The sequence below is a fragment of the Falco naumanni genome, chromosome 9 (genome assembly GCF_017639655.2).
Source record: "Falco naumanni isolate bFalNau1 chromosome 9, bFalNau1.pat, whole genome shotgun sequence".
Lineage (NCBI taxonomy): Eukaryota > Metazoa > Chordata > Aves > Falconiformes > Falconidae > Falco > Falco naumanni.
The window spans coordinates 43,471,362-43,486,936 of NC_054062.1; the positions used below are offsets into that span (position 1 = coordinate 43,471,362).

General features: G+C 43.2%; 1 protein-coding gene across 5 annotated transcripts in view; it reads right to left on the minus strand.

The window, feature by feature from the left end:
• The window catches only part of ANXA11 (annexin A11), a 29,071-nt gene extending 14,541 nt beyond the window's left edge, over nucleotides 1-14,530 (minus strand). Inside the window, exons 1-2 of one of the 5 annotated variants that reach the window (XM_040605981.1) lie at nucleotides 14,435-14,530; nucleotides 13,092-13,196 (exon numbers count right to left, since the gene is read on the minus strand). In XM_040605981.1, the coding sequence (XP_040461915.1) occupies nucleotides 13,092-13,109 (18 nt within the window). In that variant the 5' untranslated portion in view covers nucleotides 13,110-13,196; nucleotides 14,435-14,530. Of the gene's footprint in view, nucleotides 1-6,476; nucleotides 6,536-9,734; nucleotides 9,908-10,320; nucleotides 10,516-10,603; nucleotides 10,692-13,091; nucleotides 13,197-14,434 lie in introns of those variants that run through there. The other 4 variants (XM_040605983.1, XM_040605984.1, XM_040605980.1 and 1 more) reach the window with 4 other exon arrangements.
• Nucleotides 14,531-15,575: the final 1,045 nt, after the last annotated feature.

The following is a 15,575-nucleotide window of genomic DNA, read 5'->3' on the forward strand; positions in this document are numbered from 1 at the left end:
TTTCAGCTGTGGAGTTTTGTTTTGTTTTGTGTTTGGGTTGGGTTGTGGGAGGTGCTGTTTTTGTGGGATTGTTTTTGTTTTGCATGATGACTTTAACTTCCTTTTCTGGTTTCCATGACTCTTGAGCATAGCAACACCAGAATGGAAAAATGCTTTTTTCTTCTTTTTTTCTTAAGGAAAATACAACTAGGAAATCTTCAATTTATTTAAAAATTATTTGGACTTCACACTGCATGTACTCATTTAAATTTAAAGAAAGAAACTAATAGAAATCGCAATGACAGAGCACACTAAAAGTGTATTAAGCAAATAAGGCTTTAAATCAGTAAACTGTCAATCACAAATGGCCACATTTATATGTCTCAAGAAAGGTCCCAGGAAGGGAAAGCCACCTACAAACCTCATGGCCCTACTCTGCACATTCAGCTGGTAGAACAGACTACAGATTAGCTAACATGACACCCACCGTTCATAACCAGATTATGTCTGAAGGGTAAAGGCTCACTTAAATTTTTGTATTGTATCAGATGCTTAAAAGATGCTCTCTCCATCACATGGTAAATGTTTTTCCCACATTACCTTCAGCCTTGGTTCCCAATGAGATCTTTCACTGCAGAGCTATCTAGGAGTTCTGGAATAATTTAAACATCAAGGCTATTGCTAGCATTTATTTTACCACCTCTACGCAGAGCAAATTATGTTCTACAGGGCCACATTAAGAAAAACCTAAATGTTTAAACAGGTTCCAGAGCAGACTCTTGAAAGTTCAAAATAACACCGCTACCTATAAAACAGCCACTCTCCTACTTAAGAGGGAAGAGTTTGCTGAAAGAAGTAGCATCCCTTACCAGATCAGCTGCTACAGCTGAAAAGACAACACCCTTTTGATTATACAAGCACTTCTCTACATGACTAAGCTTTATGTAATTTTTCATTTCATATGCAAGCGCAGTGCATAAAACCTACAGCACCAGATCTGGCATACAAGACAATTACTGTGCGATATACACAAGGGATCACGAACTCCATACACAGCAGTCGTAAGGGAGAGCAATTTTTCAATTCTTTTTTTTTTCCAGGTGTACCCAGTGCATATCCTACATTAGGATACTTTTTAATGCTAAAGCTGAATCTTGGGAAAAAAAAGTCTCTGATGGTTACCCCTGCAGTTCAGCAAAATAATGCATTTTTACTTTTGAATATTCACTGATGCTAAATACTAACATAAAGAGCATAAAGGTATGGCAGCAGCTACCTGGGAACTTTTTCAATGCTCTAGAGAGACAATGTTCCAGCTTGAAGATCTTGAAAAAGCCACTGCACTTCACTGCAAATTTACAGAACACTATAAACGAAACACTTTTACTAAAGTAGATGCAAATTCAAGTTATAAAATCCACCCAAACAGCACTTGCAAGATACTGTTACCCCAAGGGAGTCATAACTGCTGGGGGCAATGCCTGCTGTTACCCTTATAAGGGCTGTTAAGACCCCAAGCTCATGAGGCCAAAAAGCAAAACCTCAACATTCCTGATTAGAGCTGAAAGCAAAACATGTATTCTCCTCTGCTGGAAAAAGAGCAGGCAGCTTCCTCTTGGTGCTTTGCCATGCTCCTAACAGTCTGCACAAAGGCATGTTTGATTGCTGGAGGGAGCTGCCAGGCCCCAGCCACACGCTGGGACGGCTTATGTGGTGGCAGGGCAGCTGCACAGCCCACTGCCTGCGCTGCCCATGCTGCCAGCTCCACTCCACTGCTGCCTCTGGGCAGGTACGGGGGCACAGAAGTGGACAGAGGCCAGCAAAAACCCAAAATAAACCAAAAAAGAACAAAACCAAATCAAAACACAAAAAAACCAAACCCAACACCCAAGAGAAGGCAGCCTGGTATTGCAGAGCCCCGCTACATCAGAAATTGGCTTTACATAATAAAACATAGCCATGGTATTAAAATAAAAAAAGAACAATTATTACTCCAGTCACTCAAACAACAAACTAAAAAACCACAACCCAGATTCTTACTATGCATAATGTCAACAGGTATGTCTTTTATATACAAATTATTACAGCATTGAAATTATTTTTTCCTTCATGTGTAACCACAATTATTTTTTATTTATTTATTTATGTTTAGCTTTGCATGTAAATACAATGAAAGGATATAAAAAAATTGTAAGATCCCTTTTCAATAAAGCTTTAGGTACAAATTTAAGGCAAAAACGGTTGAGGGGTTTTGTGTGGTAGGGGAGGAGAAACGGGCTAGCCATTGTTTTTGTTAGCAGGATTGTTTGCTTGCTTTTAATCCTATGTAATACGTTCCTTTCAAATTGAAAAAAACCCCAACATTAAAAGATACTTTTGGCAAGCAAAGCTGAGGTTGAGAAATAATGGCTAACTTAATTAGCAATCTGAAAAAAAACCCCACCTGTCTCTCTCACAACGTTCTACTTGCTTCTTTTAAACCCTGCATCTATCCAGGACTTTTCCAAGGGGAGATTTTCCCCCACTGGTTTGATTTCAGGCAAACCAGATCCACAAAGGCACCAAGTTCTTATATTCATAAACTTCCTGATCACCACCTCTTCTGTACTTCATCAGGTCTCTGTTGGCCACTTCACAAGCCTGTCTCCATTTAATCTTCTAAGCCCACCTTCCCAGACTTCTTCGGCTACATCCACAACATCTTACTAAAATTGTTAGTGATGACCAGCACTCGCCTCCTGACAAAGTGGTGGCATAGGCCAGGGAACAGAAGATGCAGAAGTACACCCTGCTAGACAAATAATGTGTGGGAAGATACAGGAACAGCAAGGTCTGTGTTTGCTCAGCCATAAAAGCAGCAGTGCCTAAGAGGAGGAAAAAAATCCAGGCAACCAAACCACACATGGAAAGAGGGAGTGTCTTGAACAAAATACAGAACAAATACCGTTACAGTCCTCTCCCCATCCCAGTGCTCACCCTGGAGGTCCACCTCAAAATTCTAAATAAAGATCTGAAGTTTTACTCCTGCCACAGACATTGCACTCTCGCTTCTGCGGGCCATGAATCGCACAGGCTCTTGAGCATTTTCCTCCTGCTTCAGCAGAGCTAAGAAGGAACAGACCTGTTTTCGTAAGAGATTCAATCTGTAATATACTTTAAATGGGACTCTTGAAAATAGGCTCCTCTAAGCCACAGCAGAAAAGGACTACAACTGGAGATGTAACAAAAATACAAATTACACAATGATGGCAGAAGTAAAGAATAAAATTTTAAGGCTGCCAGAAAACTTCTGTTTTAAGGTGCAATAGAAGTAAGCGCAGCCACTGCGTTCATGCCCACTCCCAGAAGTTATTCAGTGGCTGCTGCTCAGGCTCCAGCTACAGCAAAGCCCAATAATTTGAGGGCAAAAAAGGATTAAAAAACCATAACCAACGTTTGTTCAAAGTAATTTTTTTTATTACACCCACTTCCCAAGTAACACCAAGTAAATTTAAACCCTGGGCCTTTACTCCTACTCCAGGTTAATTACCAGGACGTAGTACAAAAGGCTGCCTAAAGCTATAAATTACAGAACATGCTCCGAGACTGATCCCTCATTGTGAAATCAGCCCAACAGAACTTACCACCTTACAATACGCTGTGGACTTTCATCAGAGATGAACTCAGGCATCCACCACTGTGCTTTTGCAAGACAAGGACAAGCCACAGCCAGCATCATACTAGCTAACTGCTATTTTACCAGCCTGAGCCTGAGCAAGATTTATCTTTGACTTACACACTGCAGCACAGCGTTACACAGGCCTGTACCAGCTGCAGTATTTTTCACCCTGACAGATAAAAAGCCCCATAATTTGGTTTTGCATTGTCTTCTATGTATGTGACTCCCTGCCTAGCCTTCCTTTCACTACAAAAAAAACCCCTGATTTAGTAGAATGCATTCCCCTTCCAACAGGGCTTAGCGTAGTAGTTGAGTTCATGCCAGCCAAAACTCAGGAAAGCTCTTCTACACAGAACTTAGAACTCATAGCTCACCTTTAGGAAACTTTACTAGTCTTCATCCCAAAAGGTATATTCAAAGAGTACTAACACGTCATCCATTTTCTACAAAAAGATGTTTCTTTAAACCCCCCCCCCCCAAACAACCACCCACATCTCCGAATAGATGGTGAAACAGGAAGAAATCAAAATAAGGGGGCCTTTTAAAACTATCCTTTGAACTGCTTGCTAGTATTATGAGTCAGGGACACTGCCCATTTTGTTTTGATGATCCTGCTAATTCCATCATCATCATTACAGAAATACTTTATTGGAAGATAATCTAGCATTTTTTTGACCTGGTGGGGTAAGCAGAGGCAGGAGGGGAAGCATCAGAAAGGTAGCGCTGACAAGCCTTAGTCAAAATAAGGTAGAGCAGGGGAGAGATACTATAGCCAACGAAGAACAGCTGAATGGGAAGATGGACCCATAAGCCACAATCAAGCTGTAAAAATGTCAAATAAGAACTTCATCTAACTTTTTCAGCAACAGATGCATAAACCATGACATTACAGCCGTACCACTGCAGGAGATGTTGACACAAGGTGATTCGTGTCATGGATTCTAGACAGAAGTGCACATTTGCACTGCAATTCCCAAACCTCCAGCAATGATTTAAATTGTATATAAGACTAGCCCACTTCAAATATTTTATACTTTATACTTTTATACTGTTAAACATTACTTGAAGAGTAATTTGAACAGTGTTGGAAACAATCTACATAACAGAGAAACACATGAGAACATACGAACAAAATAAGATTCTCCAAGGTAGCGAAACAACTGCTTTGACGGTACCTGCACCAGTACAAACTCTGCGTTTCACAGAATAACTTGGGTCAGAAGGGACCTCTGAGATCATCTAGCCCACAAAGAATTTCCCAGGTGACTCACTCTGACCTGCAACTAGTACCTTTTGTTGCTTGTTTTTATTGGCTAGCAAGAACACAAAGCAAAACAAAAATGACACCACATTCAACTAACACCTCAGAAGCCTGCAGAGGGTTAATTCTGATGGAACAGGCAACTCAGCCACTTTATGACAAAGTTCTTTAAACACCTAGTAACAATAAACAGCATCTGCTGTGTTACACTGGCAAACAGGGACCAAAAGCCCCAGCTCCCTTGTCTCCTTCATGACACAGGCTTGTCCCAGCTTGAGCATACTCTCACTGGTACATCTCCCCGACAATTCAACGGCTGCATCCTTTGCAGAGGGGCAAAACTGGAAAGTGCACGTAGGCCAACCTCATATTCTAGCTGCCTACATCACTGGGTCTGCCAGAGATGGCAATGTAACACTATTCACCAGCACTGAACCACAGAGATGGCAAGTGAACAGAAAGAAACATACTCCTGTGCTTGGTTTAGAGACTTTTGTCTTAGGGGTGCAAACAGCAGACAACAGGGGAGAGGGAAAAAGGTAATATAAAGTTACCATGCAGTGGCAGCATTTCATCATCGCGAAGGTGCTGCTTACGTAGCTTCACAATTATTCCACCAGCATACAGTTTCATTCAGCATCTGTGACTTTCTGGGAAGACCACAGACCTCTCTGGGTTTACTTGTCAGTCCCTACATATATACTTAAGGCAAAAAGACCCAAATAACTTAATTGAGCTGTATGGATTCTCAAGAGCCACATGCAGAAAAAACATGACACACCAAGGTCAACCTCACTTCAGCTTCCTACTCCGCCCTGATCCAAGCATTTCCTTCTGTAGCACACTCTTGCAATGTTCTCTTTGGAGTATTTACAATACAGACAGTCAAAACAGATATGACAACACAGATAAAGGCACTTCCCTAACAACACAGCAAGCAAGAAATAAGACCAAAATAGGTTTATGAGATGTTAGAACAACTTAATTCTATTATTCCTTCAATTTCAAACTCTTAACTTGTCATATAAAATTATGTGTTGCGAAAAAGTCATGCTATAAATAGTCTGAATTATGTTCTCAACTGACTAATGCCTCAGGGATTTATACTCTATTTTAAGTTCTACCATGCAAGAACAAATTTTTACATCATCAGTGCAAGTCAGCATAGGTAAATACCAATTGGACCATTTCACAAAGTACACTCTGCGGGAAATCCTACAGAACTACAACAATAGTATAATGTTCAGTCCTCTAAAACAGTTATTAGAAAAATACCTAATTGTTCATTTCACACCACCTATTTTAAATGAGCTGCTGTGCCTGAGCCTGAAACACAGAGTCAGGGGGGAGTGGCCCTGCTGCGAAAGCAGAGGGTTTTCCCCAGCCCTGCGAAGCAACAGGAACTAAAGCATGACAAAAGTTTTCCATTAGGTCCTCTGCCAGTACTTCCTACATTTAGATTTTTTGGGGCTGCAGAAGCAGCCAAACATCACCAAGCTGTTCAACTGACAACTCCACAAAGAAAGGCACACTTACAGGACCTCTATGGGACATTAGTTAAAAGCTGCATGGATGTACCCTATACTGTGCACAAAACCTCTGTTCTGCACCAGGCTGACAGCCTTGGAACTCTGCAGCTGAAAAAAAAAAAAGAGGTAAATAGGAGTGTACAAATGCATTACCTTTTTCTTAAAGGTGATGGCTTCCATGCTTTCTAAACAGCGAAGGGCTTACACAGCTGTTCAGCCACACTAGCAAGATTATTACTTGTCAGTGAGCAAATGGACACACTTCATTCATCGGTGACTATAAAGAATTACTGATTTTCAGCTGATTGATTAATTCTTTCCAACTTATCCAAGCAAAAGCCAATTTAGCAGAGTTAACTAGAAAGACAGGTATTTCACAACAACCATAAAACAGCAAAGTTCAAAGCAAGCAAGACCTTCAAATCCAGTTTGCATGTGGGATGAACAAACTTTGGTCCCTAACACTTATTAATGAAAAAGAAGGGTTTTCTCCCCACCAAAATCCTAACATTTGTAAGATCCATTTATTCTCCTAGCTAATGGAAAATGTATTCTAAAAACACTTCCAAGAGCACCAATAACCAGTTATTTGGACTACAGATAGGTGCAGTGTTTACAGGAGTGCAATTTTCCAAACTTAAAGTTGTTCTCTCCAGCAACAATAAAAGGGATATTCACATAGGTGCTTAAGATTCCTACAGCAGACAAATTTAGAGCAACTTGTTAGGCCAAAGTTAGAAATCTAACTTATTTTTTTTACACAGGCAAGAGGTCTTTGGGAATGTGAATTACATGCATAAATTACAGTGAGCATCACTTCACATACATATTGACTGAATGGCTATAGTAAGATTTAGCACAAACAAGAGGCCTTGCGAAGGTTTAAAACCCATTTGGATCTTTAATATGGGATTATTTTGGTTGACAGTTCTTAAGCCTGCCAGAAGTTGGGATCTAAGAGCCTGAATTGGAGGCCCACCTCTCCTAACGATGAAACAAATACTTATTAATAGCTCCAAAGAAGGAAGGAAACAATAAAGTCCAGCACTTCCTCAAGACAACAGCTGAGCTAAGGTTAGAACAGAGTGACCTATTGGTGAACACTTTCCCAATGCCCTCAAAAAAACGACCCATGCTTTGTAGTAAATAAGAAAAAAAAGTTTAACCTTTCCTATTATTCAGCAAGACAGTATCTTATCTCAAACAATGTGTAAGGAAAAAAAAAAAGAAGCAACATCTAAGAAGGACTTCTTTCCATTTCTTTGTCTATCTTAGAAGAAGAGCCTATTGCTGCCAGTCAGACAGCACAGTGATGCTCTCCATCGGACAGCGAACAGCCAAGCAGCGGGACTGTATGGGGTTGTGTTTGTTTAAAAAAAAAACAACCACAAAACCAACAAACATCCAACATTTGAAGACTATTCAGTCTAAGCCCCTACAATCTAATGATTAGCACTGGTCCACACTCAGCACCTGTGACTGCTGAATAGTAGGGATACAATTTCACACATACCCACAAAAAAACACCTGCTAAGTGTAGGCAGGATCAGATGCCTGGTCATCACAAGCAGGTAATGAAATTGTCTCTCAGGAGGACACCAGCAAGTCTCCACTCTGACCCATAACTGACTCCAGGCTTGCTCAAGCCAGGATCTAACCTCCTATCAAGATTTTGCTGTGAGCTCTGATAAAATCTAGAACAAACATGGAGCAACAATAGAAACAATACACTGTAGATACTTTGTGCTGCCCTTTGGCTTACATTACATTCTTCCCAGCTTGGGGAACCGCCTGAAGGTGATTTGGCATTCACATCAAACACACCTGCTTTCAAATAAACCGGCAACAGGAAAAGCAAAGGGACCAACTTAGCTTCAGTGCATGAGAACCCAAGTTTAAAATGGGTGAAAGTGTTGCTCACAAGAGAATAAACATGCAGCCTTTTATTTTTTTTAACGCTTTTGCTACCTTCTTCAAAACAGCCCAAAACAAAAGTCATGCAGCTGACAAATCTTCACTTCTTATTTCCAATTGTTTATATAATACATTTTTAATATACCCAATAAGAAACATATGTTTCAAAGTAGCAGACAATTGTATGAAATACACTAAAGAAAGTACATTGGTGCTGCTACTCAGCTGTCCACTGAAGTGAAGCCTCTAACTGCAGTTCAAAGCTGACTGAGAACTTTCTATCGATGCCTACACAGAGCCTTGGCTAAAAGTAAAGTAAACTTTCTATTTGTTCAAAAGTCATGCTATTCCTGTAGCCACCATTAAATCATCAGCTCTTTTTGATTACATCTCTGCTTTAACTTCCTTTTTTATCCCTAGATTGCAGATCACAGAACCAAGACAGGCTCTATCTTAGCTCTGATTAATGCAACGTTATTGAACAAACCCTCTGGATGCTCCATCTTCTGAAACTTGCTAGAGGTCTAGAAAACAGCATCTCCTGCAGCCTTCAAACCAGACAGACTTCTTAGCTTAACTGTCTGTACTAGATTGGATTACGTATTTTAAGTTGTTACCTAACACTACCGCCTTCACAATGTTTTTTCTCTAAATACCTTCATAAAATGTCTCCATCTCGCTGTGAGTTTTTTGTATCTTTTAGTGACTTCTGACATTTCATAGAATTTCAAGTTTGAGGATTCAGAACTTCTGGGGATTATACACAACAAGCTAAAGAAGTGACACAGCACACAAAAGCGTGTGACGAGTACTCCAGAAATTTTAAGTCCAGATTCACAGAGATGTTTGAGCTCCTAACCTCACACTGAGGTCAGGCAAGAGAAAGGTACATAAATATCACTGTCAACATAGACATAAAACCATCAGGCCCTTCAAAATCTTGCTGATTCTTTATTATATAGGGTACACTGTATTCTATATGGTGCTTTGGGGGCAAGGGGAGAAAAAGTCACAGAAGTAGCTACAGGGGCACTTTCAGAAAGAAAAACCTCAGAAGAAATGAAGCGGGGACCAGGCCCCGGGCAAAACTGGAAGCAGTGCCCCATGCAAGCTATCATCTGCCCCAGCGGGAGGAGAGTGGTCTGCATGACTCTCAGAGCTGCTCAAGAACAGGAACTTACAGACACAGCCGAGCTGTGGGGAATGCGCTCACGCACTCAAGCTTCATAGCAGCCACGCACTGGGTTTGCACAGCTTCCGATGTTACCAGGCGCACCCCAGGGTAACAGAAAATACTGATGCACTCAGCAGGAAACCCCGTGTGCTGGGGGTGTCGGGGAACGAACCCCCACCTACAGCAGCCAGGCTTTTAGATGCATAGCAACCTACTCACCAGCTCCTTCACCAAAACGCACTGCACCAGCACCTCTCTTCCCTCGTGTCAGTTTTTTCTCCCCACACCTTCACCTCCACGCCTCCTGCCCCAGCGCATCCATCCCCATTCCTGGCTGCGCTGCCTTCCATGCCCCTGCCGCTCCCTTCAGAAGGTTTTTCCCCCAACTGCTCCTCTTTAGCAGGAAGAGGCTTCCAGGAACTACCACTGCCTTGAGAAAGGGGGAAAAAAACAACTTGAGGCGACGCTCCCCAGCTACCGCCCAGCCCCTCTCCTCCAGGAACAGGACTGGGACAGGGAGGGACTCTGCTCTTCTGAAAAATGAGATGCTTAAGCTGTTTTCTGTCAAACACCTGGCTAAGGTATAGCAAGAGTTTAAAGGGTTTCAGTTTTAAGGCGCTTTAAGTATGTGTAGCATAAGAAAAAGTAAAGTACATGACAAGCGGTTTGTAGAAAGGAACGTTTGGTAAGGAAAAGCATTGTGTAACTACTGACAGGGCTACCATCTTGGGTTTTTTCCTCTTGTAAGGAAAAAACAACATCAACATGGGACGTTAAAGATAAACGAACGGCACAGGCAACGTACCAAACTCCAACTACAAGAGCAAAACGTCTGTTTTTTCGTCTGAAACCACCTCATTTCCTTCAGAACCATGAGCTGCTTTCCACGAACGGCGGAGCTGCGGCAGGCCCCGGCCTCCCCCTGTACCAGCCGAGGGGCTGGTGTCCCTCGGGCACCACGGCCCGGTGTCGGGCACCCCGGCTCCTGCCGCCCCCTTCCTGCGGCCACAGGCTCCCCGTCGCCCCGGGGACACCGGCCCGGCCCGCGGCCCCGCAGCCCTCGCCCCTCGCCCCCTGGCCCGACCTACCGCGGGGTCCCGGGGAGCCGCGGCGGCCGCCGCCCGTCCTGACGGCTGGGTGCTGCTGCTGCGCGGCGGGAGGAGGAGCCGCTGCGGCCGCCGCTCCCTCTGCCCGCCCCGCCGCCTGGGCCGAGGGAGGGCCGCGGGCGGGGAGGGCCGGCCCAGCGCGGCCGCTGGAAACCGTGACGGCAGTGGCGGGGCCCGCGGCGGCCGCAGCGTCCCTGGGCGAACCGCCCGGACAGGGCCGGGGGCGGGCGGGCCCCGGGCGGGGCAGCCGGGGCTGCTGCTGGTGGCGGCGGCTGGTGGGCCCGCACGGCAGGGCTGGCGAAAAGGCGGCCTGCAGTGAGAGGGCCGCCTCACGGAACCAGAACGAACAGGGGGAAAATAATAAATAAACGTTCCTCACGCCGGCGGGTGGGCGCTGCGCAGGGCACACCGGCTCCTGAGGCTGCGGCGTGAGCCTTCGGTGTAACATGGGATTTAAACCCCCAAAAACCCGTGGCTTCCACCAGGAATTCATAAGACATTCTAGAAAATATGTTTGCTGGGCAAGCTGGGACAGAAAGCCCCATTTTGTTACCTATAATACACATTTCCTTCAGTAACAGTCTACAATAATTTTAGAGGGAGATTTTTCATGTTGACCTTTTCCAGCACAAGCAATACTAGCAAAACGCTTCAAAACACATCTTTTTTCCTACATGCATTCTTTAAAGATGAGTAGAATCGCTCACATGGAAGCATTTAGAAAGACAAAACAAAATAATGAAAAATAAAAGGGCCTAGCATTTTCCAATCAAATGTCTTTCACCAAGAGACTCATCAAAATACCATTGCTGACTGAATCATGGCATTAGACAGCTTGGGTGGGGAATAAACTCCTCTTGGCAGCAGGGATTTTAGTGAACGGGGTCTCAGAACATCCTTTCCAACCCTTGTTTCCCTCACAGGTATGCTTTGTAACAGGCAATTTCATTTAGAAATAAACTAATTTTGATGGATGCGTTCATGCTTCTTACAGCACACCTCCTGCTCACCCACCAGCTCCTTCCAGTGGAGAGGCCAGGCTTTTTTCTCCATACAACTGCCACGTACCATCATGGTCCATCACTGAAATACAAAAGCTGTGATGGAACTAAAGAAAAGAAATCCCCCCCTTTTCCCCCCTCTCATAAAGATTTTAACTGGTACCAAAGGCCAAGGCTGCACCCATGGGAGAAAGCTAAACAACGCAGTCTAAAGCAGGTGAACACGTGTATTTCAATTTAAAAATGGCTTTTTGTGCTGTGGCGTAAATTATACATCTATTCCCAGCTGATCCTAAACCTCACTGGTAAAGACACTTCTGACTAACAGGCAAAGCTAAACATCAACAGGTTTTGAGGCAGAGTGTCGTCTGAAGTTCACTGGCAGACAGATGGAAAAATTAAGATGTGCCCACAGAGTAGCTCACGTGGAAAGGCAGCCAGGGATCATTGGGATTTCAGTATGCTGGCAGAGCTCCTCTCAGGAGTTGACTCATCTCACTTGGGCCAGCCAAAAGGGGCCACAATTAGCGCTAACAGGAGAGTTTCGTTAACCAGAGTAATTCTGACTGAAATGGGTTAGGAGCCATTCAGAGGAGCTGCTACTCCCATCCGACAAAGACATGGTGACCTCTACAAAGACTTACTTCTTCCAGTGTATTTCTGCAACTTAAGTACTGTTACCTTCTTATTAGAAAAGCCTGTTGACTATCATGCCTAGGCTGGAAGGGATGTACGAGGAAGCTTGTTCTGCTGCAGCCAGCCCAGTATTTATTTCAGACCCGGTTGACTTCTCTTTGAAGTCAACTCCAAATGTTCCATGGATTTAACTAAGGCCCAGGTTTGGCTGGCTTCTATGAATCCCCCTATTTATCCAGCCTCGGTGGCTGGAAGTCCCACACCTTTGACACTGCATTCATGAACAGAAAACTGGGCTAGCTACGGCAGCATATGGAATATTTTTATGACAGGGAAACCATTGTATGGAAACCTCACTAGCTGCCGTGTTCAGAGAGTCAGGGAGTGAGGCACTTGCTTAATGTATTTCATTTCTGGAAATTTTTCCACAGGAATGATAACCTCCAAGCCCATACTCCTTGGGAGCTTTGGCTGGAGCAAACCTTTCTTCCTGCAAAAGCTGTTACGGGCAGAAAATGTTCTTGTCAGCAAAAGAAAAAGATATCCGCGCAGTAGCTTTGGCAGCATGTTTTATCAATAAAAATTCATCAAAATGATGAAAACCTGTGAAAAGTGATCAAAGTATAAGCAATATAGTATAGCCTGCTTGGAAATGCAGGCAGCCCAAAACAATGGCTTTAACTTCCCTAAACACCTTGATGGAGACTGAATTCCCAAACTGCCTCCGAGGTGAAAAATAAGCCCTGGGGAAAATTTTGTTAGCAATAGGATTGTAGTGACTAAGGCTTCACTATTAATTCAATGCCGTGTTCCCTGGCTGCTGGGGTTCTTACCTCTTCTGTTTCTCTCATGTATCTACAGGGGAAAGGAATACATGATGCTCTTGAAGGGAGGGGACACCCATGTCTCCACTCCTGGAGCAAGATGCGGATCCACTGCTGGAAGGAGAAAGCAGATGACAGCAATGCCCTTACTCTTTTTTTTTTTAGAGTACAGCAGCGACCTTTGTCCCTTTCTTTGTTCAACCTGGCAAAAATTATTAAACTCACTGAATCTCACAACATCCCTTGGCAAAAATCTCAGACTGCAAGAATCACAGGAACAAGTACATGAAGAAATAATGATGGTTTGATATGGATCATCTATTTTAGATACATGTGTGAAGAAATTACGTGGCACAGATATAACAGTTTCTGAAATATCAAAGAGGATGCCCATGTGCAATAGTAAGTATTGGCCATGATTTTGACAGGTCCCTCATAAAGAAGTGGCTCATGATTTTAAAAAAACCAACGAACACAGAGATGGCCTGTTTTGTTGGTTTTGGTAGATTACTATGTTCCTTTTTCTGTGGATGTGTACAGTTATGTAGTCATTAGTTGCACAAATGAACATTCAGAGCATTAAATACTAACAAGTGATTCTTTTGTACTTTATACAAGAATGAAGATCTAGCTCCAGCAATGTGTTTATGTAACTCCTTGACCCACTATTTCTTCTCTTTAATTCTGTTTAATACCTCAAGTTGTTGGTTCAAACAACTGAGAAAGTATGATCTGAAAAGTGCCAATTTTTGTCACCCCAAATGTATAAAAATATATGGCTACATAAAATATGGAAAACATTTTCAAAAGGAGGATGTGTGAATTTCAAAGTTACAGAGCTAGATGTAACTTGCACATTAGATTATTGCTTCCCTTTGAGTTTATTAAAATAAAACGAGGTGTTAACAGGAACTCCACATAAAGCCCACTTGTGTTCACCTTCAGCTGCATTGCATCTGATACTCCCACAGAGACGTTCACAGTATAGCTGCTGCCAAAAGGGACAAGGCCACTCTCTCCTCTCCACCCTTCACTTCCAGCCAGGCTTTCTCTGATCCTTGTTACATCAGCTTAGCTGTATCATGGATTACTACCAGGAGGGTAGTAGATCTAAGAGCCTTAAAATTTCTGACCAGGACTCTATGTCTTTGTAACACGTTTCATCGCAAAAGTACATTAGAACAGTTTACTAGTGAAGTAAATATTATGTCACAATTTGACTGACTACTCTTGAGAGCAGAATGTAACTGCAGACATTTTCCTTAAGAGTTTACAAGAGGAAAAGTATGCAGAAACATACAGTATAGCATGCTATATTACATATATTTATTATGTGTATCTTGTATACATACCTTCTGAGACTGTTCAGTCGGTTCAGTTTAGGAAACCTACGCCCAACCTGGAAGTTGAACCACTCCAGCACACAGATCCTAAGGTAACCACAGAAGCCATGCTGCGCAGCTTATAAAGAGAGGAAAACAAGGATATTATTTTCTCCAGCTAAATTTACAGGAAACCTACCAGCAAGTTTTAATATCTCATTTTTTTCTAGTCTTCAAGGTTTTAGTATTTAAACTGGTACTTGGCCAGAGTAGAACCCCTAAACCTCGCGTGCCTTGCATTTTGGACAGAAGTTCACTTTTACTCATACTAACATCTGTCATTCTGTAATAGGATCTCGAACCAAATGGCTACAGACAGTGATGTTGCAGCCGGGATAAGGCAGCAGCAAATGAGGCCTAGAATCCTTGGTGCCGGGATAGGTGAGAGTTTGCATATCGTCTCGAGCATGGTTGTACTGCCTTCTGACACTCTGCCGGTGTTGACTCTGGACCTAAACCAGAGAAGCCTATGTGGGAGAACCCACAAAATCACAGCAGCATTTCCTGCAAGCACTGCATTTTCCTAGTGCCCCTTCCAAACTTCAGTTCCAACCTCAGACTTTGCCAAGTGGATTTGTGCCATAACAGCACACAAACCAGCACCAAGTGTTGGAAACTAGTAAGTTAATTCAGTACAACAACCACACCCCTGATTTCACAGGTGCTGTCTTCTTCCTTCTTCCATATCCATTTTTCAGCATTTCATTTCCGTCACTAAAATATTCCACTGGTGAAAACTCACAGATAAAATACGTGAGAATTCACATGCTAGAAGCAAGCAGAAACTACAAAATAAAAAAAGGTCTCAGCAAGTATTTTAACACTGTCTTTCAGGCAACCTAGAAACCCTAGAGTAGCAGCCAGGCCATGGTACATTTTTTGGAGGACTCCCGAAGTCTAGGGAGACTGGGCTAGACCCCGAGTGGTCCGGGTTACCCCATAGGCTTCCTGCATGAACCTGATCAGGTTCTGACCCTCTGAAGATGCACGTACACACAGCCTATGTTGACTTTGAGCCCTGCGGAACCGACAGGCATTGTTTGCCAGCTCTCCCTCACGAGAAAAAGAGTTCTCTCACAGTCATTCTGGGTTGTAGTTCACTTCTTTATGG